Source organism: Nicotiana tomentosiformis, chromosome 8 (genome assembly GCF_000390325.3).
Source record: "Nicotiana tomentosiformis chromosome 8, ASM39032v3, whole genome shotgun sequence".
Classification (NCBI taxonomy): domain Eukaryota; kingdom Viridiplantae; phylum Streptophyta; class Magnoliopsida; order Solanales; family Solanaceae; genus Nicotiana; species Nicotiana tomentosiformis.
Genome location: NC_090819.1, coordinates 43,671,149 through 43,694,034, shown reverse-complemented (window position 1 = coordinate 43,694,034; position 22,886 = coordinate 43,671,149). Strand labels below are relative to the sequence as shown.

Genomic DNA, 22,886 nt, shown 5'->3' with positions numbered 1-22,886 from the left:
GATTACAGCCCTCGAAATGCCCATACCCCTGCTTGCATTGATCTAGAGCTCGATATTTAGACATGATGGAGGACTCACATTGTGACAATCACTGAAAGGACAGGGTATCAAATGAACCAAAGGCACACTGGGGAGACATACTAGCATAGAAGCAAGATCATAGTTGATAGAAAATGGTCTTAATACAAATTGAAACATATTGTACATGCAGGACAAACACTGCCGAGATTCAGAGCACTACAAGATAGCAAGCTCATACCAAATAGCACATGTAGATATTCTGGGATTGACACAATAAATTAATTAACTAAAGAAGGTCTAAGTTATGCCATAAAACAAAATGATTCAAGCAGGGCATGGAAGACAAGTTGAGGTAACTATTAAGATCTCAGTCAATCACTAATGGGTATGGGGCTCATGTTGAGCGACACAATAGCAGGGGAACATGTTATAATTAACACAGGAAGCTCTAACACAAGTGTGAAGCATTCGTTATAGAGATTAAAGACAAAGCAAGTAAGCAAGTTTTAGGGAATGTTCAGGCACCAATACACTGGTTAAACGAACTTAAGAGAATCAGATTATCCAAAATAGACTTAAGCAATCTCAAAACTAGCATCATTAGGAGGAAGTTAGATGCTAAAAAGACTTAGAATACAGTAGACTTAACAGAATCACGCACAAAATAATCTAGAAAAAATACATTAAGCTATGCATTTCAGAGGTGAGAACACATGTGAATCAAAGATACATAGGGATAAAATTGCAAAGTCTAGTAGCTTACTAGTTAAACGGACAATAATAAAGAATAAAAGATCCATAAGAACCTAGAAATATCGATGCGTCAAAGTTCCCAAGAACTTCAAAAGAACCCCGGGCAATGCTCGCACCAATAAAAAGTTCGAACGGTAGACTCTCAGTGGCCTTGGCTTTCAGCCGGCCAACACAAAGCATAGAACAGGATAATGAAGGAATTAACAGAACAAGCCTCAAGTTTTAGTGAGATTCTAGTGACTCAAGTCTGTCTCAAAGGGGAATGGGAAGGGGTTTATATAGCAGTAAAATTGAACAAACACATAAGGAAACAGAGTAAATTAAGAAACAAATAAGGAAAGACAACATTCAAATCAATTTAAAATCGATTTAAGAGAGGAACCCGGTAAACCCTAATTTCTTAGGAAAAGTGTAAATCAGCAAAAATCCAAATGAAACCGGACTCACACAGTGTAGAATCAGATGCGTGTGGACGAAATACGGTACAGATTCAAAAAATGGGACTCATTCGGACAGAATCGGAGAGGTAGTACTTGCCATGTTTAGGCAATTACTAGGTGATACCATGGAGAATCAACCAGTAGTGAAAACACACGAATATGGTAAGTAAATAAGAGGAAAGTCCCATTGTAGCCGGGATTAGGAGAAAATTTGGGGAAGGCGGCGATTAGGGTTTAATCGGAGAAGAAAAGAGATGAGAGAGGCAGAGAGAATAAGGGCGACGTCTAAGGGAAAATGGGGTTAGGGTTTCTGGGTTGGGGTTAATTAAAAGGGGTTGGTTTATTAGGGGCCGTTGATCATGTGAGATCAACGGCCAAGATGAGAGAATGGGGTTGGGCGGGTTGTTTAATCGAGTATGGGTAGTGGGTTGCTGGGTATTTTAAAAGGGGTATTTTGATTTTGGGCTTAGGGTAATTGGGCTAAGGTTTGGGTAGATTGGGCTAAGGTCTGGATAGTATTGGGTCCGAAAAATAGGTAAGAAATTAGACTATAAATTAAATACCCCAAATTTTATCAAAATAATTTATGGAAAATGCTTAATAAATGAATGCAAATATTATTTATGCACTGAAATACTTAAAATAATAAATTTATATTATAAAAATATAAATTTTTTATTTTGACATCAATAATATAGAATAAAAAACTTTATGTATGAATACGGGCCATTATTGCAAAATTAGATAAATAGATCAAAAATGCTAATGTAATTATATGAAATGAAATAAAATATTTGAAACATATATTAAATGTAAAAAAATAATAATCTTAGGTAACTAAGTCATCACAAAATAATTTAAAGGGATAATTACTAAATATTCATATAATTTAAATGCAAGAAAATTAATTTAAAGCTCAATAGTATTATAGAAAATTATAAAAAATGCCTGTATAAGTTTGTAAACTAAATATTGATGCAAATACGCTATTGTGAAAGCGTATATGTATTTTGAAAAATACGAGGGTAAAAATTGGGTATCAACAAACTTCTAATAGACTAGGTGCCAAGGCAAGTCTGCAGGCCACCTCTCCAACTCTCTCAAGCACCTCAAAAGGACCAATATACCTAAGGCTCAACTTGCCCTTCTTCCTGAACCTACCCTTCATGGGGCAAAACTCTGAGTAGATCCTTCTCACCCACCATAAATACAACATCACGAGCTTTCCTGTCCACATAACTCTTCTGCCTGAACTGTGCTATACGAAACCGCTCCAGAATCAACTACACCTTCTCCAAAGCATCACAGACCAAATTAGTGCCCAACTTGAGGGATACTCTCCCATAGTTTTAATTAGGACAATATATTAGATAATATTCATTATAAGTATGGTGCAAAGCAGTCTCTTTGAGTATATACTCAAGCACTTTTAATTGAGTGAAAGAAATAGGACATAAAAGCTAAAATTAAAAGATCTTGGCTTCTAAAGACATGTACAAAGCCTCATTTTATCAACCTTCTCCTATACAGAAGTTAGCTAAGACTTTGGGTGAGAGAGTTGTAAATACTTTTAATCATATATATATTGATTGTCTCTTCTGTTATTTTTTCTGCTCATTGGTATATGTAACAGAATGTTGTAAGAGCATAAGACTTAAAGAATCTATATGATTCTAGTCACGAATATAATAAATACATACTAAGAAGTGTTTTCACATTTGATTAAATGTTTAGACCGTAGATGATGATTGAAAACTACGTGACTTTTTGATGATACGCTAAATGTCAAGTCATTATGAGAATTGATTTGCTTGAGTATGTATATCACATGCATTATTGATGAGTGATACTTCTCTGATTATCTCTTATAAGTATAACAGACTATGGCTTCAAAATGTATAATTGCTTATTTAAATAAAGGTGATAAATTGAGCAACAAAAATTATGATACATGGAGCCGTAAAATATGGTATGTACCGGAAGTGTAAGATGCTCTTGAAGATATAAATCATGTGATGTGTCACCTAGAGGAGGGTAACCGTGCCTAGATTATGAAAGATCTTGATGTTTACAAGGCATGAAAAAAGAAAAATTTCACTGCCCATGAAATAATTGTAAGTTAAGATGTTGATGATCTCATCCATGAATGTGAACTGCAATGTACTGCTCATGCCATACACACTTATAAAAGACATATAGCAGCACAACTACGGGTCGGCTATGATACCAATGCAAGATTAAATTACGTGAGCGAGAACAACAATAATGTACATATTAATAACGTAGCAAAAGAATCCTTGATCTCACCGCCAAAAGAGTTCCCCAAGTCAAACTTCAATTCACTAGGAAACGAGTTATCGTCATCAGAAGAAGAGATAGTATTGCTTAGTCTTCTAATGAGAGAGAAGCAGTATGTAACCATAAAGAAAACTGATCCCACACCCTTAAACACGATAGCAACAATTTTGATGTGAGTGGTTATTTCTGTTGTAACTTTTCTTACTTAATTCTTCTAAATGGGTCGGGTCAGTCACGTGGAGCGACCCGCAACCCAATCCCATTTCCCAACACAAAGAAAACTAATAAATCTTTTGACAGAAGGCCATAAGTTTAAGTTCTAGCCCGACTGATTCAAAATCCAATTTGAAGATATAAACAATGGATATGCATGGTAACAGAAACAGAGAATTTTTTATACGATTAATTTTGAAAGACTACAACACAAATTACTTTTTAATCAAAATCATTGAGTTGGGGCCCGAGCTTAGCATGGGCTTCCTTTGCCACTAGTATTGCACATAATCGGGACTCATAAAAAACATATATAACCAACCACCTTGGAGACCGTTATGAATAAAGCTGAGCCAAAAACTCAAGAAACATCCCACACCTCTCTTTCTCGGTCAAATATATCCGTAATATTTTCACTTTCCCCTTTCCAAGGATCAACCTTGTCTGTAACAACTTAGTGGTAATAATCTTGATCCTCTTTTGGTTTTCTGCTATCTCCTTACTGCTTGTAATTACTATGCATCCTTGGGCATTTTTTAGAACACCTAAGCAAGCAATCCGAGCGCTTGCCGCTCATAATCCAATATTTCGTTCCATCTTCACCAAATCGAATGGCCACCAATTAGATGTTGGGTTCGGCGGTTCCAATGGATATAGAAAAAATCGAATAGTTGTTGAATCACTGTCTTCTGGTGTCATTATTGCTTGCTCAACCTTAGCCGTCTATTATATTTCATCCCCTTCTCATAATGATTCTCATATTTGTTATGCTAATTCTGAAAGTAGAAGGGAAGAGCCAGGGAAAAAACCCACGTTTTTATTTGGAGGTATTGAAATTGAATTTACATATATTAGAGTAATGATTGTTTTTATTCATTTTCTTCAACTTTTATGGTTTTTTGTTTGCCTTCTTCTGTATTTTCAGATTCATACCGAAAAAAAGTTTTCTTCAAGTATGAGAAACGGTTGAGACTGCAAAGTCCTCCTGAAAAGGTAGAGATATTATTTATTAGGTACATTGTACATGCATCAATTATTACGGTACTATTAGACATGTAATGTTATTATGTAGTAAGTACAAATAACATTAAGGGTTCTGATTCTTGACTAGTTTTGCCCCCACCCAAGGGTTAAAACTTGCATAGGAAGCGAGACAATAAAACTCTCTTTAACTTAAGAGTCCCTCTTTCTAATTAACAGTCAACAGAACATTAGAATTTGGATGTTACATAAAAATATGATAATAGTTTCTTTTATATAATTTTTTTCCCTTTAACTATGCATGAAAGAAATTTTATGGCCAAATACATAAATAGCCCCTTTAACTTAGCAATAATTTTCACTTAAACTTGTACCTATTGGGCACCTGAACTCAATACATATTGTGCCTATTAAACACATACTGCTGATGTGGATTAAGGGCCTATTTGGAAAGCCACCCTTTAATTGGATTTGGGTGTAATTACACAATTTTAGCATATTTGTCCGACAAAGTAATTACTTGGTCAGCATGTAATTGGTGTAATTGAGGCAGTGTAATTACACTCTGCAATTCAAGGATGGCTAAGAATTGCTGGTAAATACATGGTGTAATTACAAGGTCATTTTTATAATCACTTTTTTCTTTTTAATTTACTTTTTATTTCTATTCTTTTTTCTTTTTAATTTATTTTTTATTTTAACTTTTCAAATTCTTTTTTTTAACATTATTTATCTTTTATTTCCTTATTTTTCAGTTTTTAACCGTTACTTCACGTGTTTCTACGTAATTTCTCATATTTTATTTCTTTCTTAATTATTTTTTTTATTTTTTATTACACTTAGCTATGTTATTATTCTAATTTTTCTAAAATATTATACCTCGTAATCTTAGAAAGAATAAGTTATCCACAAACTAGACTTATAATGAGTGATATTAAAGCTGAACTTTATTATTGAATGAGGTTATATGCAAACTTAATTATGTTAAAATAATATATTATTTTTTTAATATTAAAATAATATTCTCATTTTTCAATGTTTATTTTTTGTGATTCCATGTAGTTACTCATATTTTTTATTTTTTTTATTTTCTTCATTTAGAAAATTGTGCTATTATTCTAGTTTTGAAACTACACCTCCTAATATTAGAAATAACGAGTCATTAATAAACTTGGCATATAATGAGTGATGTCATTAAAGTAGAATCTCATTGTTGAATGAGGTTATAAACTTATATTTGTTTTCTTTTAAATTATGTTGAAACTTATTTTATGTTAATTATAATTTTATATAAGAGTATTATGTTTATTTATTTAATTTTTAAATTTTGAATTTATATTATATTTTCGATTCTATTTTATTTGCTTTAGTAGTATTGACTTATTAATTCTATTTTATTTGCTTAATAGATTATTTTTTCATAAAATATTTGAGTAATGTAATGGCATTAATATTTATAAATATCATTTTTATCAAGCATGCAGTCCATGATGTTCTTACAAAATATATACTTTTAGTTTTTATTATTAATTAAAGTAAAATATTACTATTAATTTTAAAAATATATATGTCAGTTATTTTTAGAATATTAGTTACAAATATGTGATTAGTAATTAACTTTATATTTAAGATTTAATCTAACCGTGTAATTACACTTGTGCAACCAAACAGTACACTTGTAATTACACTGTAATTATTATGACAAACAAACAAGTCGTCGTAATTATAATACAATATAATTATTAGGCTGTGTAATTAGTACCTAGTAATTATACTAATTTCAATTACCTGGTGGCTTTCCAACAGACCCTAAAGTGTGTCCTTCATTCTGCTTCTTCCCTGAAATAATACATCCTTGAAATAAAATTAGTTTCCGCTTTCTCTTCTTCTCTTCTCCGTCAATGGCAACCCCTCTTTATCTTCTTCTCTTCTACCACCAACGGGAACAGATCAATCAAGAGATAGTTGTTTAATTTTTTCCTAAGCAAGGACGGGCGAGGAACGATTGGCCAAGGTTCCCTTGGGCCCAAGAAAATAGATTGTATCTGAATACAAATAAGTCTTGATGAGTAGGCAAGGTACAACGAAGCCTGCGGGGTGAGTGGGATGGATGAAATTGCTCCATCCTTAATCATAGGCTTCGAGTTATAAATAGAAAAACTCTTGGTAGAGAGTAATTTCTCCTTTAGTGGGCCCTATGCTGTATAAATCAGAATGAATTTTTTTCATTCCTATACACTATTTGAAACCTTATTACAAAAAATGTCCATATTTTGGTATTTACCCGACCTAAACACATTTTAGTTATAAAATGTATACAATCCACCTTAAAATGCTCCAAATCCATTATTTATGCCTTCAATCAAGGGATTTAGTTGTACCCTTTTCCTTTTTTCTCTCCTCTCTCCCCTCTTACAACAAACAAGCTTTGTAAAATCTTCTGAACATGAGTCATCGATAGCTTCGTAAACCAACCCATTCCCAAGCTTTTTAGCATCGATTTGCAGCAAGTACAAATCATCCTTAACATTCAGGAAAAGTTCAGCAAAGTTGGTTGAACCTGGTCGAGCTTACTGAGATGTATATAGCCAGTGGTTCGGTCAAGCTCCCCCCCAAAAATGCTGCCGGTTTTCTGCAGAAATCACAGTGTTAATTCTGAAACATATCTTTTGATGAAGAAAAGCATCTCTCAAGATTGAACTTATATTTAGGGATTTAGAGAATCTAATCTCTCAGATCTCGAGTACCGTCACCCTCTCTTTCTCCCCATATCTCATCTTCTACTACTTCATGGCAAAATATAAAAATCACCACGCTTACTACTTCATGGCAAAATATACATATCCAAAATCAACCAGACTTTGACATGAGAACTACTTAATGATATAGAGAAGAGATATGAAAATAACAATAAACCTTTCATCTCACACCCAACAAATTTAAATATAAAATTTTCTACAAATATGTCTTTTATATATTTTGTATCTAATTTATACAAAAAATAAATTTCACACGTAATAATTATATATTATTCAACTTATCTATAACTTATCTACAACTACAATATCATATCACTTAACTATAATTTTTATACAAACTTTATACAATATCTTTTGTATATTTCGTATCTGATTTATACATAGTAAAAATAAATTTTATACACCTAATTGTATATTATACAACTTATCTACAACTTTCATACATTATTTCTATCCCAGTTATATACAACTACAATATTATACAACTGAAATATAATTGTTATACAATATTGTTCAACTTTCATACAATATTTAAATAACAAAATATATATAAACAACATAATACAATTTTTTTATAATTTTACTACAATTTCGTAAGTATAATGTATGTCATGTCTTCTTCTTTTTCGAGTTTCAATTTGAAATTCACCCAAAATCAAGTCTAATCTTCACCAAAACACCCTCAAAATTGAGATATAAATTCCAAACAATATTCTCAATTGTTTGCAACAACACCTAATCCAAACAGATAATGATTTTTGAAAACCCAAATTCGCATTCAAAGTTTCAAAACTTTTTAATGAATGTCAATGGTGGAATTGCTGCTCTCTTTTCGTTTGCTCTACATTACTGGAATTAGGGATTGAGAGACGGAGAGAGAGAGCAGGAGAGAGAGAGAGAGAGAGAGAGAGAGAGAGAGAGAGAGAGAGAGAGAGAGAGAGAGAGAGACGGAGAGAGTGACGGAGAGGGAGAGCGCAGGAGGAAGAGAGAATAATGATGAGAAATAATTGATTCCTAATATAAAGGGATACTCATTTAATTCCTAAAGTGTATATAATTGGTAAATTTGTATATAGAATGTAATTAAATTAAAACTTGAGTAGGGAGGGTAATAAAGTTTCAAATTGTGTATAGGAATATAAAAATTCCAAATCAGAATTAGTCGGCCCAATAGTTTCGGATAATAGACGCATAAAGAAGAAAAATAAAGAAGACTAAAAATTAATGATTCTTTAGGCAAGAATTTTCTACAAATTCTGCATTCTGAGCACAGTGCAGACATATTACTCATGTTGGAATTATACGGACATATTCTTATTTTTCTTTTTACGTTGGTTCAAGGTATTTGAGTACTTTGCATCTTACCGAACTCCAAGTGGCGAAGTGTATATGACTCCAGTAGACTTAATGCGAGCGATTGTTCCAGTGTTTCCTCCATCAGAAACAAGTGGTGTTAGAGGGGGCTATCTCAAAGGAGAATCAGCTTCCAGCGACCTACATTGTGCTCCTTCACAATTTTTCATGCTTTTTGATACCAATAATGATGGACTTATATCCTTTCCTGAGTAAGTATTTCATGCATCTCAATGTTGCTATTGATTAATGCCACATGTCTATCGTATTTTTTATAGGCTAGGATCCATCCTTATTGTCCATTTTAATGATAAGAATCAAAAAAGAAATAAATAAATAATAAAGGGAAAAAATAAGCAAATGTTGTATTGCCTAACTTTCGAAAAGTTTTGTTTTTTCTGTCTTCTTTAGTATGCTATAACCAATTTCTAATTTACTTAAACATAATCATCTTCTTTTTTAAAAGTTAAATACTTTTTAATGTCACATTTCTCTGTCTATATTTGGAAAGCTGCAGAAATATGAAAGTCGAAACAATACATTTGTTGTTGCATCTCTCGTCGTCATCTGAATACATTTATTTATTTAGTTTTTTCTTTTGAGTTTTGTTTCGCTGTTGAGAACATATTACATATGCATTATTATATTTGTCTAGTGGTTATTATGTTTCTCATTGTAACGTTATGTGTTCTATAGAAAATTTGTACCACTAATCTTATTTTTATTAATTACTCACTCCGTTTCAAATCAGATAAGTTAGTTTGATTCGGCACGGAGTTTAAGAAAAAAAAAAGATTTTTGAAACTTTTAATCTTAAAAGCTTTAAGGGAGTAAAAGTTTTGTGGGCCATGACATTTGTGTGATTGTAAAAGTTTCTCATTAATGATAAAATGAAGAGTTTAAAGTTGAATTATTACCAATTGTAGAAATGTGTAATTTTTTTGGAACGGATTAATAAGGAAAATTGTCACCTAAATTGAAAATGAGGGAGTAATTTTTTACTTTGATTCTAGCATATTACTGTAAAAATAAAGGAGGAGACGAACCCTTTCAAAAGTTTGGCGAACAACGCCGTAACAGTTGTTTATTTCTTTCTCCTTTAATTATTTTCTTTTTCAAAAATCATTAATAGGAAAAAATTAAAGAAGCATTGAAAAATACCCTGGACATATGGCTTTAATTAAAAAATGAGTTTTTTACACGCTTGATCCTTTTTTAACTATTATTTAAAAAAAATAGCATCATTTATTGTTTATTCCATAAAGAACACTTTTTTTTTTTTTTATTATTAACATATTATAAAAATTAAGCTCAATATTTAATAAGTTAACTGACTCACTAATCACAGGAAGTGCTTTTTTTGTCCATCTTCATTCTCCCTTTCCAACATTCATCTTCTTCACTCCATTTTTAAAAATCTGATGCATATGTGAATGTCACCTAAATTCAAGATGTATTGATTTATACGTCTTTTATACTTTGTATATCAAGTATTACTTTAATTCAAAATATATTTTTATGTATATAATTTTTGTATATTTATTTGTGAAGTGCCATCTTATTTTAAGATGTATTTTTAATGTATATTTCAAATATATTTTATATGTCAAGTGCCATTTTAATTCAGGATGTATTTTTTATGTATATATTTTTTGTATATTTATATGCCATCTTAATTAAATTTAATATATATATATATATATATATATATATATATATATTATATATTTATATGCCATCTTAATTAAATTTAATATATATATATTTTTATGTATATTTTACATGTCTAAGTGTCATCTTAATTGAAGATGTATTTTTTATGTATATTTTTTGTATATTTTATGTGTTAATTCAATGTATATTTTTTTTATATATGTTTTGTATATATTAACATATATTATTATCGAAGTAAGATCTTTATGTTACGAAAGAAAGAAAGAAGGAAGAGAAAAACTTAAGAAAGATAATTAAAAAGAAAACGAATGGAACAAATTTAGAAAATATATTGGTTTTGGCAGAAAACAAAATTAAGAAGATGAAGAAAAAGAAGGAAAGCTAATAGATAAAGAGAAAAAAGACATGATTTTTGTACAAAATATTATTGACTTTCCATTCAAATTGCTTATGTTTTTTACGGATTAATAATTAATATTCCTATTTTAATGAAATTATGTACTACAAATATAAATATTTTTCTGCCATAACTGTAATATTGGATTTCATGCTAAAAATTTGTTATATTTATTTTAAAATGTGACAATTATGTAAAGTTCCCTAAAAAAAAATAGCATTGAGATGTGTCCAAGCTACTAGTACCGGAGCTAATCCTCTCACCCTCCCAACAACCCGGCCGTCAGAGAAAAAAGAAAATGAAGGGAGAGATAAAGCTTTTAATTGTGTGATCTTGGGTGGCACTATAATTCGATACACTTCTACTTAATTCAGTTTTAACATTGTGGCACCCCTACTCAGAGTATCAGCCATACTCCTGAATTTATGCTTAACTTTTAAACTCCTCTACTGTTGACCACCAAGCGTATGTGTAGGATGAAGTGCGTGGTTACATGCTTTTAAAAGCCAGTGAAATCAAATGGTTTTTCAAATGAAAAAATAACAATGAAATAAGAAAAAACAAATTCCCCACCACCATTTTATTTTTAATCTCCCCTACACCATCTCTTCTCTCAACTCATTTCTTCTCTTTCTTTCACCCAATCTTTTCGACAGTCCCTATCTTCCTTGCCCCCCCCCCCCAATTCCCTCCCTCCCTCCATCCCTCCCTTCTTCTCTCTCTTGCTTCTGTCCCGCCAGTCCCCTTATCTTTTCACCACTCGTGAGTTCTTACCTAAAATGGGTCGTTTGGATTTGGGTCAGAAGTGTGATGGGCTATTTGTGATACGCAGGACAATGGAACAGTGAAGAGAGCCGGAAAAAAGAAAGGGAAAATGGAAAAGAAAAGAGAAATGCAAAGATAAACTAGGGCAAAATAAAATAGGTTTTCATTCATTCCCATAAAAGAGGATAATGACAACCTATATAGAGGAAAAAATAATGAAAACGATCTAAGGATTACAGTTGGATAATCTACTCAATATGCCATCTCAGTACCATTCTAGGTAGGACTTAGTTTATATAAGACAAAGGAAATTAAGGGGTCAATGTGTAATTTAAGGAACTTCTAATTTAAAAGATAAGGGACTTCAAATAAACATTCCTAAAACTCTTTAATCCTAACTAATTGACCGTTATGTCTCAACTATGTAGCGCAATGTATAACTTCCGCAAGCTCCTCTGTTTTACTCCGTATCCGATCCCCTTGTCAAAATCTTCCTTGTCCTCAAGGAAGAAAAGAAGGGAATCTAACCATGAAGGAGTGGTAGTCTTCCCAAGTAGCCTGCTCAGGAGGTAGTTGATCACATTGTATCAAAACTTGAGTAACTGCCTTGTTCCCTTTTTGGACCATGCGTCGATCAAGGATTTTCTGAGGATTTGGGCAGTAGGGGCTGGATATGTCAAGGACAAGAGGGTGAGAGATATTGGCAGGTAAGTTGTGGCATAATTTGAGTTAGGAAACATGAAAAGTGTGATGGAGAAGTAACGGGGGTGGGAGGGACAATTTGTATGCCACAGGATAAATTTTTTGTAAGACTTGGTATGGTCCATAGTATTTAGCTGAGAGCTTTGAGAAATGGGAACCTGATAGTGTCACTTGTCTATAGGTTTGAATTTTGAGGTAAACCCAGTCTCCCACTTTGAATTTCCTATCTGAGCGATGCTTGTTAGCCTGAGTAGTCATTCTTTGTTTTGCTCGTTGGAGATGATGTTTGAGGAGTTGCAGTTTGAATTCTCTTGTTAAGAGGCTTCTATCAACCTCTTCGACAGCTGAGTCACCTGCTACATAGGGTAAATGGAGGGGGGGAGGTTGGCCATACAAAGCCTCATATGGTATTGTTTGTATGGAAGAGTGAAAGGTAGTATTATACCACCACTCAGCAGAAGAAAGGTATGAACAACAATCAGATTGTGATTCAGAACAGAAGCATCTGAGATATATTTCAAGGCATCTATTGATGACTTCTGTTTGGCCATCAGTTTGAGGGTGGTATGCCGTGGATATATTAAGTGTCACCCCATGCATAAAGAATAATTCCTGTCAAACTTTACTGGTGAAGATGGGGTCCCTGTAACTTACTATGTCTTCAGGCATGCCATGAAGTTTGTGAATCTGTTCCATGAAGAGGTTGGCCACTTCTGATGCTGAATAAGGGTGAGAGAGACTCAGGAAGTAAGCATACTTAGTGAGTCTATCAACTACTACAAGAATCACAATCTTTCCTTTTGATTTGGGTAGTCCCTCTATAAAATCCATGCTGATACTACTCCAAGCTATGACTGGCAACTTCAAGGGCTGTAGGAGTCCTGGATAGGGAGACCTATCATACTTATGCCTTTGGCAAATGTTACAGCCATTGACATAAGTATGGACATCTTCTCTCAACCCTTTCCAATAAAACAGTGATGCTATCCTCCTGTATGTTAGTTCAATCCCAGAGCCCCCCCATAGGGGAATCATGCCACAGCTGCATAATGTTCTTCTTCAAGCTAGAGTCTGGACCAATTACCAATTTTCCATGTCTTCTAAGTTGATCATGAATGAAAGTGTAGCCTTGTACCTCTGTACCCCTCTTTAGAGTCTGAATCAAGGCAGTCAAGTCTGGGTCTAAGTTCCAACTTTGAGTGATCAGACTAAGCAAGTCAGTTTGAATAGAAGATAAGGTAAGGGCAGCTAGTTCAGCTGCAGGCAGTCTAAATAAGGCATCAGCCACCTTGTTTTTCTTACCCTTCTTGTACTCAATTATGAAATCATATTGCATCATCTTTGCTATCCATTTCAATTGTGACCATGTATGCAAGGAATTTTGGAGCCTTTTGGTCAGTCTTCACTGTCCTTCTTGAGTAAATCAGTAAGTGGCTTGCTAAGAACTCCATAACCCCTGATGAATCTTCTATAGTACCCAGCTAGGCCCCAAAAATCTCTTAGCTGTTTGATGTTAGTAGGTTTAGGCCATCCTTGGATTGCCTCAATTTTCTTGGGGTCAGTTGTCACTCCTTCAGCAGAAATATAATGTCCTAAGTATTCAATCGTAGTTGCTGCAAACACACACTTACTCCCTTTAGCAAAAAGCTGGTGTTGTACCAACAATTCAAAGGTGAGTCTGAGATGTTGCTCATGCTCATCTAATGTTTTGCTGAAAACTAGAATATCATCAAAGAACACTAGGATAAACTTTCTCAAATATGCTTGAAAAAATATGGTTCATAAGCCCTTAAAAACTAAAAGGAGCATTGGTCAATCTAAAGGGCATGACCAAGTATTCATAGTATCCTGAGTGTATTTTAAAGGCTGTCTTGTGCACATCAGAGGGTGCCATTCTAATCTGATGATAGCATGCTCTTAGATCTATCTTTGAATAAATTTCTAACCCTCTGAGTTCATCCAATAACTCCTCAACGATAGGTATGGGAAATTTATCCTTAATTGTGACTTTGTTTAGAGCTCTATAATCAACACACAGTCTCCATGAGCCATCCTTCTTTCCAACTAATACCACAGGTGAGGCATAAGAGCTAGAACTATACTTGATGATCCCTTGAGCCATCATTTCCTTCACCATGTCTTCTATCACATTATTTTGTATTGGGGAGTATCTGTAAGGTCTAGAATTAACAGGAGCACTGCCTTCAACTAAGGGAATGTGATGGTCAAACACTCCTCTTGAAAGAGGCAAATGTTTAGGTTCTTGGAAGAGTATGCTATATTCAGTGAGTAATGTTTGGACTGGTATAGGAATTTCCTCTTATTTCTGAGAGCTTGCAGTTGGAGACATGTTGGCAGAACAGACCTTGATCATGAAGATCTTGATGTCTCCTAACTTACACAACCATTGAATTCCCAACACAACGTCACAACTGCCTATAGGAAGCACTAGGAAGTCATCTTGGAAAAGAACCCCTTACATGAACCACTTGAAGACCTTGCTTCCCTTAACATATTGGATGATCCTGCCATCAGCTACAGATACATCGTGAGGGTGTATTTGGCTAATTGTGTAACCTATTCTCTTGGCAGCCTTCTCATTGATGAAGTTGTGGGTGGAGCCACAATCAATGAGAACATTTATAGGATTTTGTTCAGGAAGCCCTGTATCCTGAGAGTTTTGTAGCCCTTAGTGCCATTCAAGGCTTGCAGAGATATTTCACAGTTCTCAATAGGGTTTGCTACTTCTTGAGGCTCTTCAATATCCTACACTTCCACCTCTGTTTCCTCACTGTCTCCCAGTTCTTCTGTATTTATTTCCATGAAGTATATGCGCCTTTTAGCCTTGCATTTATGCCCCGGTGTGAACTTTTCATCACAGAAGAAACATATACCTTGGGCCCTTTTCTCATCAATTTCAGCTGGTGTAAGTCTTCTTTTCCTGAAACCATCTAGGTTGGCAGTCACAGGTGGTTTGTAGGTAGGTGTAGCAGCCTTTGCCCACCCAGTAGAGCCTTGTCCTTGAAGTGTTATTACAACATAATGCTGATGCACTGCAGATGCTGCTTTGATAGCCTTGCTTTATGCAATAAAGCTGGCCTCATGTAGCCTGGCCAAGTAGTAGGCTTGTGGTAAACTGCTAGGATTACCAATTCTCACAACATTGCTGATTTTAGGCTTAAGATTATTCAGGAATATACTAATAGCATGTTCAACTGACAGATTCATCTTAGTCATTACACTATTGAAAGCCTTTTGGTAATCCTTCACACTCCTAGTATGCTTGATATTCATAATCTCAGTCATAGGATCAGAATACTCAGCTCCAAAGCTATCACATAAAGCCCATAAGTATTCATCCCAAGTAGGAAGTGGCATTTGTCCTCTACTTCTCATATAGCCTAAATGCCATTGCAGAGCATTCCCTTCAAAATGCATGGAAACTAGCTTCATTTTCTGCTGGATAGTAAGGTCTTCATCGGAAAAAAATTGCTCTACCTTGTACAACCATGTCCTAAGGTCTTCACCATTGAACTTGAGAAATTCAACCTTGTGGTACTTGGTAAAAGGTATACTGGGTAATGTCACATTGGGAGTGTTTGAGTTGTGGAATTGGTTGGTGGTGGGGACATTCTGATAAGGATAGGGAGTGGATACTTATGGGGTCTGGTGGTATAAGGGTGGTGGCATATGTGTGCTTGGATTATAGTAGGCAGAAGGAAATTGGCTGGGCTGGTTATATGTTTGGTGGTATAAGAGTGGTGGCACTAGTGGCGAGCCTTAAGGTTGTGTGGTTTGATAATACCTTCCTGGGTGATTAGGAAGGTGGGGTGCTAAGGGTACTATTGTTCTAGGGAAGGGGTTTTGAAAAACCTGCAACCCTATAGCTAGAAAAGGAGAAGATTGTAGCTGAGAGGTTATGGGATTCTGAATATACAGAGAATGACTAGGGTTTATGGGAATTTAAGGAGCTGAGGTTGTAAAGTTGGTAGTCGAATTAGTTTGAGTGTTAGGAAGAACCGAGCTAACAGCAAGGAGGTTCACTGGTATTGTAGAGGTATTAGCTCCATTAGAGCTAGGGGAAGCTAAGTCACCAAAATCAAAGGGTTTATCATTTGGAGAATAAAGCTCACCTCCACTTTGGGTTACCGATTTTTCACGTTCTGGCCTCTTTCCTCCGTGGATAACTTCATTGAGCACTTCTCTAAGCTCACTCAAAGCTTCCTCCTGATTCTTGTTACTTTGCTCTTGGTTTGCCTCCAACAGACTTTGTGTAGCTGTTAAGCTTGACATATCGAGTGAGATATTTTTGAGCACCTCCATAACATTGCTAATATTATCAGCCATGGTCATCCACAGAGCGAAGAATTTCTCTGATACCACTGATACGCAGGGCAATGGAACAGTGAAGAGAGCCGGAAAAAAGAAGGGAAAAAGGGAAAAGAAAAGAGAAATGCAAAGATAAACTAGGGCAAAATAAAATAGGTTTTCATTTATTCCCATAAAAGAGGATAATTACAACCTATATAGAGGAGAAAATCATGAAAATAACCTAAGGATTATAGCTGGATAATCTACTCAATATGCCATCTCAGTACCATTCTGGGCAGGACATAGTTTATATAAGACAAAGGAAATTAAGGGGTCAATGTGTAATTTAAGGAACTTCTAATTTAAAAGATAAGGGACTTAAATAAACTTCCCTAAAACTCTTTAATCCTAACTAATTGACCGTTATGTCTCAACTATGCAACGCAATGTATAACTTCCGCAAGCTCCTCTGTTTTACTCCGTATCAATTTGTGAAAATGGTGTTGATGGAGTTTTGCATGTTCAGAATTCTTTGGTGCATTTTTATAGTTGTTGTGGGTTAATTGTCTTGCAAGGCAGGTTTTTGATGAGATGCAGAAAGAGATATTGTGTCTTAGAACAACATCGTGAATGGATATGTGTAAGTGGGTGGATTAGTTATTGTGCAACAGATGTTTGATTCAATACCACACAGAATTTGGTTGGGTAAAAATATCATGATAGCTGGGTATTTGAATTTGAATAACCCTCCAAAGTGCCTAAAGTCATTCTGAGAAATGGTACAGAGGGGATTGAATAAGAACGATGCAACTGTAGTCATTGTGCTTACTATTGTGCTTGGTCAGCTCGAATGAACAAAAGAAAATCTGTTCATGGGGATCGAAAATTGGTTCGACATTCTTAAAAAGGTGAAAGAACGAAAAATGTGGGGGTGGGGGTATTGGTTAACATGAAGGGTGAGAAAGAGTATGAAAAAAGACGACAACAACAGCAACAATCCCAGTATAATCTCACGAGTGGGGTCTGTGGGGTAGTGTGTACGCAGACATTAACCCTACCTCGAGGGTAAAGAGGTTGTTTCCGATGGACCCCCGCCTCACCCGAGGACAAGACATTACTCCTCCATCAACTACTCCAGGAACTAGATCCTAAGGGAGACAAATCCAAAATTATCACTGATACAAGGTAATAGTTAGGCTAAAGAAGTAAACTAAATTTTTTATCTTAGAGGACTAATTACAAGTACAGATAAGAAAAAACACATACAAATTCAATTGAACACCTATAAAATCGAAGTAACTCAACTAATCGGCAGGGAATGGTAAGCAATCCGAAGTAGACTAGACAACACAACTTTAGGGTACGGGTAATCTCGCAAAAATTTGCCTTAACTAGAACAAATAATTACTAACAAGGAAGAGGGATAAGAAAAAGTGACTGGATGCCCGGAGGTACCAACTCCAGAGGGAAAGAACTTGGATATAGTCGGGGAGTCGAGGCGTTGCTAAAGAACCAGACGAGTCGGTTACAGCCACATGCCGCCATGCGCCGCCACTGCCGCTAACTGTAACTGTTGAATTGTCGTCGTGAACCCTACATGCCACTCTGATTTACTTGGAAAATGGAAGGAGAAGAAGAAGAAAAAAAGGGGGTCGTCGCTGCCTCTAATACCATTGTACAGTGGGTAGTGGAGGTGGGACGGGAAGGCAAGAGAGGCGGAGAGTAGAGGAGAGGTGAAAGAGAGGAGAGAGAAAGAAGGGGGAAACAAAAAACAGGGGAATAAGATAGGGTGGGGGAAGCAGCAAAGAACAGGAAAAAGAGAAGGGGGTTCGAAAGAGAAGTGTTTCCGGCATGGGGGAAAGAGAGGAGAGAGAAGGGGGGAGAGAGGAGAGAGGAGAGAAAAAGACTACTTACCTGGCGGGTTTCCGGCGAATATTTCCGGTGTGGGTCGCGGGCGTAGGAAGGGTGGGTGGGGGGCAGAAGGACGTTAAGGAGAGCGAGGAGAGAGAAAGAGAGTGAAGAACCAACATCTCAGATCCTCAAGTGAAATATTTGAGTATGAAAAAAGAGAAAGTCAAAAAATAAAAGGGAAAAGTCAAAAAGGTTATATTTTTGTTTTATGCAAAAATAAAAAATAACATGGACTATTTTTATTTGTTGTGGATTCTTACATTAGGTGATTGAGGGACACACAATGTCGGAGGGGTTTAAAATATCATTTTTGAACAAGTTCGGGTATCCAGCTGAAATTCTATGGGATAGGAGACTGGGATGTCAAAACTGAACAAGTAGAAGTGTCTATCAGACTATTTTGCCATCTTGGTTAAACATACTTCAACAATTTCTAGTTCCTATCGTGATCTCTAGATAAGGTGTAAGCAAGTTGTCATTCCCTTTGAATGCTAACTGAGCTTACTGAAAATTTCTCTTGAAACCATGTCTGTCTTTTTTTGATTAGGTACATCTTTTTTGTTACACTACTGAGCATCCCAGAATCGAGCTTTTCAGATGCCTTTCGAATGTTTGACCTTGACAATGATGGGTATGTCATTTTGCTGATACTTAACTCTGATTATCCTGTTATTCTTTTCGCTACTGTGATAAGCTGGTTTGCTATTGTGATACCCTTAGAAAATTTATTGTATAAGAAGATTATGTGTACTTCATTTGTAAATATGCACTTTTGTAACGGCTAAGCAATGAGCTTAAGTGAAGTGACATAATTAGTAAGGATTCATATAGCCTATTGCTACTTGCTTGGGATTGAGCCCATAATTATTGTTATCATCTAGAACAACTTTCATGCATACATTATAGAGTCCAATTTATAATGACCCATCAATGACATCAACGAAATTTTTAGAAAAACAAGATTCACCTGTCTTATAGTTGTTTTAGAACTTCTGACTAGTTTCATGAACAGAGGAGTTGACAAGGAAGAATTCAAGAAAATGATGGAACATATGCGAACTGCTAATAGACAAGGTGCTTGCCATAGAAATGGACTTCGATTTGGACTAAAAGTTACTGGTTCCGTAGAGGAAGGAGGACTCTTGGAGTACTTCTTCAGCGAAGATGGAAATGGGCGCCTTGAGCAAGAAAGATTTGTACAGTTCTTAAGAGATTTACATGATGAAGTATGCCTTCCTTTTACTTTCTATCCCAAAAATACAATCATCTAATTCACAATACCTTTCTAGATAGGATATCGTATGTTGTTTATTTGGTTCCAAGCATCAATTCCCTCTTGTGCATTTCAGATATTACGTTTGGAATTTGCCCATTATGACTACAAGTCACAAGGAAGCATTTCTGCCAAAGATTTTGCTTTATCAATGGTTGCATCTGCTGATATTAGTCACATCAATAAGTTTCTCGATCGAGTAGAAGATCTGGATGATAAACCACATTTTAGGGATTTACGCATTACGTTCGAGGAATTCATGAGCCTCGCTAAGCTACGCAAAGAACTTCAGTCATTTTCTCAGGTCATCTTAAGCTATGGGAAAGTAAACGGACTCTTGTCTAAGCAAGAGCTAAAAGGAGCTGCTAAGCAAGTATGGTCTATAAATTGTGTTCTTATTATGAATTGTGTTCTTTCATAATTTTACCAAATTTACTAATAATGATTCATGTCCTACCAGGTTTGTGGCATATCCCTTACTGATAACGTGGTGGATTTGATATTTTTCATGTTTGATTTGGATTATGATGGGTCTTTAAGTTCAGATGAGTTTTTAAGAGTATTGCAAAGAAGAGAGCCAGAGAGTTCAGAACAAAGAGAGTCAGTTTCCGGGAGCTTCTTCTCTGGCTGGCTGGACTCGACAAAAACTAGTTTTGCTTCCAAGACCACTGGCTAATTGATTTTGATTTACTAACACCGTTTCACCGTTGAGAGAATGATTCAAACACAACGGATACCGATAAAGATTGTAGGGAATCCAACATTTTGTATTTGTCTTTTATCAATAGGAATTTTATAAAGGGAGTTAAAATTTCAGATTTTTTAAATCTATGCATTGTACAATATCTGCATGTATAATAATTCATTGATAAGCATTGAACGTACAATAGTTTGTGTTATTCAACATATCAGAAAACTGCTGTTATCATGTTTCACTCATTTACCGACAAGAACTGTTCAAAATTAGCCAATAAAAAGTGAAGGTTTTCAATTGTAAAAGTAACTACAAATAGACAGATTAAAAAGAACGACAGAAAGTTCAATAAGGTACATTGGTACTTTTCTGTGAATAAATCCATCTCAAGATCTAGAAAGTGCTTAGAATAGATTTGGATTTAATAAAATGTCATGATCCAAAATCCCACCAATGATCGTGATGACACCTAACCTCTAATACTAGGTAAGTCAAATACACAATGACACAAACATTGAAATAAGATATATGACTCTGAATTTTTAACATAAATTGCCGAATTCGGTCTCAATGAAGCCAAAACATAAGTACATAAGTCATCTTCCCAAAACCAGATAATATCGAGTCATGAGCTCTAAACAGAATACGTCGAGTCTCAATAAGTATAATATTATTTGAAAGTAAATACAATAGTATAAAAATAAGAGAACTGGACTCCATGGGTGTGTGGCATCCATGCAGTACTACCTTGAATCATTTCGATCTGTTACAAGCTCACTCACGATGTCCGCTACCTCCAACACCTGGATCTGCATAAAATGTGCAGAGTGTAGTATGAGTATACCACAATCGGTATCCAGTAAGTATAAAGACTAACCTCGATGAAGTAGTGACGAGGTTCAAGTCATGTGATACTCACTAGTCAAAGAACCTGTGTAATATATAAAAACATGGCAACACGTATGTGTGTGTATATATTTATATATATGTCACCATCGTACTCCATATTTCGTCACAACAACAATATCCATCCTTATCACTCCATACAATAACAATATCCATCCTTATCGCTCCATACCCCGACACAATAATAATATCAATCATAATCGCACGGCAAAACCTCGTGCCAATGCCCAATTAGTATGTCCAACATGTCCACAAGTACCATAATCATAATCAACAATATGCCAAATTATCATCAAAAGACATACGCTTACAATTTGTCAATAAAGTGTACAAGGACATGATATTAATAAAATACGGATACGGGTTCAACATATAAAGCATGACTACAACTAAATCAAATTAGCAATGGTTCCACAAATGTCCAACTTGGTCAATTAGAAAATTATAAACCTAAAACATGATCTCTAGCATGAAAGGATAAGCTCGCGTAGTCATACAATGAATTATACATGTATCGTAAAGAGTATACAATTAAATAAAGGCATAGTAGAGGCCTAGAGTCTAATTCGGTCATTTTTCATACATAGTACCTACATATACGCTCGTCACCTCGCATATACGCCGCATCAAATGCATTACAATTAGACAAATAAGGTCTAGGTCTACGGATTATTGCCTCACACAAAATTAGGCAAGATACTTAACTCAAAAGGGCCAAATCAATACCTCAAAAATGTCTTTCTATTAGAAACCACCTCCGACCGGCACAAATCTAGCAAAAAACAACTCAATAACGTCAAACAACGCCATAGGAAACAACTCCAAGCAATAAAGTTTCGATCTTTAATCAAATCTCCAAAGGTCAATAAAAGTCAACCGCAGGCCCACGCAGTCAAAATCTGATTCAAGAGACATATCCTGACTACCCATAACCTCACGTCCAAATATATGATTAGATTTCGAAATGGAGTCCAAATCAACTTCCAATAAAATTCTAAGTTTTAGGTGTAAAAATCCACGAGAAATCAAGTATAAAGCCAAATCTAAGTGAAATTGTTTTACCTCCAATGTAGTAGTGAATTTGCTCTCCAAAATTTTCACCTCTCAAAGTCTAGGACTCAAAATGTGGGAGAATGGAAAAAATATTCCGAAATAATAACACTTAAGGTATGCCTCAGTGATACACTTTGCGAATGCGGCCACTACCTCGCCTTCACAAAGCACAAAAGTACACTTCCCCATAATAACTCTTCGTGAACACAGCCCCAACCCACGAACTCCAAGCATAAGTCCCACTGGCCTACGCGAATGCGATAACACTGTCGCGAACGCGAAGGCTTAGCTCCAGCCTTCCCCCAGCATGCCATCCTCCTACACGAACATGACCTCCCAGGCGCAAATGCGAAGTTCAATAAACCACAACCCTTCGCAAAAG

At 35.2% G+C, this 22,886-nt stretch overlaps 1 protein-coding gene across 2 annotated transcripts; it reads left to right on the top strand.

Annotated features, from left to right (window-relative positions):
* The first annotated feature begins 4,082 nt into the window (after nt 1-4,082).
* On the top strand, nt 4,083-20,738 carry LOC104107535 (calcium uptake protein, mitochondrial-like). 2 transcript variants are annotated; one of them, XR_011410295.1, is made up of 8 exons: nt 4,083-4,552; nt 4,651-4,718; nt 8,807-9,030; nt 19,126-19,209; nt 19,591-19,804; nt 19,928-20,224; nt 20,312-20,624; nt 20,657-20,738. XR_011410295.1 is itself a non-coding variant. In XM_009616396.4 (7 exons), the coding sequence occupies exons 1-7, from the start codon at nt 4,243-4,245 to the stop codon at nt 20,525-20,527; spliced, it is 1,413 nt and encodes a 470-aa protein (XP_009614691.1). In that variant the 5' UTR covers nt 4,083-4,242; the 3' UTR covers nt 20,528-20,738. The 2 variants fall into 2 exon arrangements, 1 of the variants encoding a protein (XP_009614691.1); XM_009616396.4 differs by having other exon boundaries at nt 20,312-20,738.
* The last annotated feature ends 2,148 nt before the right edge of the window (nt 20,739-22,886 follow it).

Excerpts from the sequence above, each read along its gene's own strand:
- LOC104107535 (XM_009616396.4), top strand. The coding sequence starts at position 4,243 with ATGCATCCTTGGGCATTTTTTAGAACACCTAAGCAAGCAATCCGAGCG. Across the intron at positions 4,719-8,806 it reads TGCAAAGTCCTCCTGAAAAG|GTATTTGAGTACTTTGCATC; the intron begins GTAGAGATATTA and ends CGTTGGTTCAAG. Across the intron at positions 20,225-20,311 it reads TAAAAGGAGCTGCTAAGCAA|GTTTGTGGCATATCCCTTAC; the intron begins GTATGGTCTATA and ends ATGTCCTACCAG.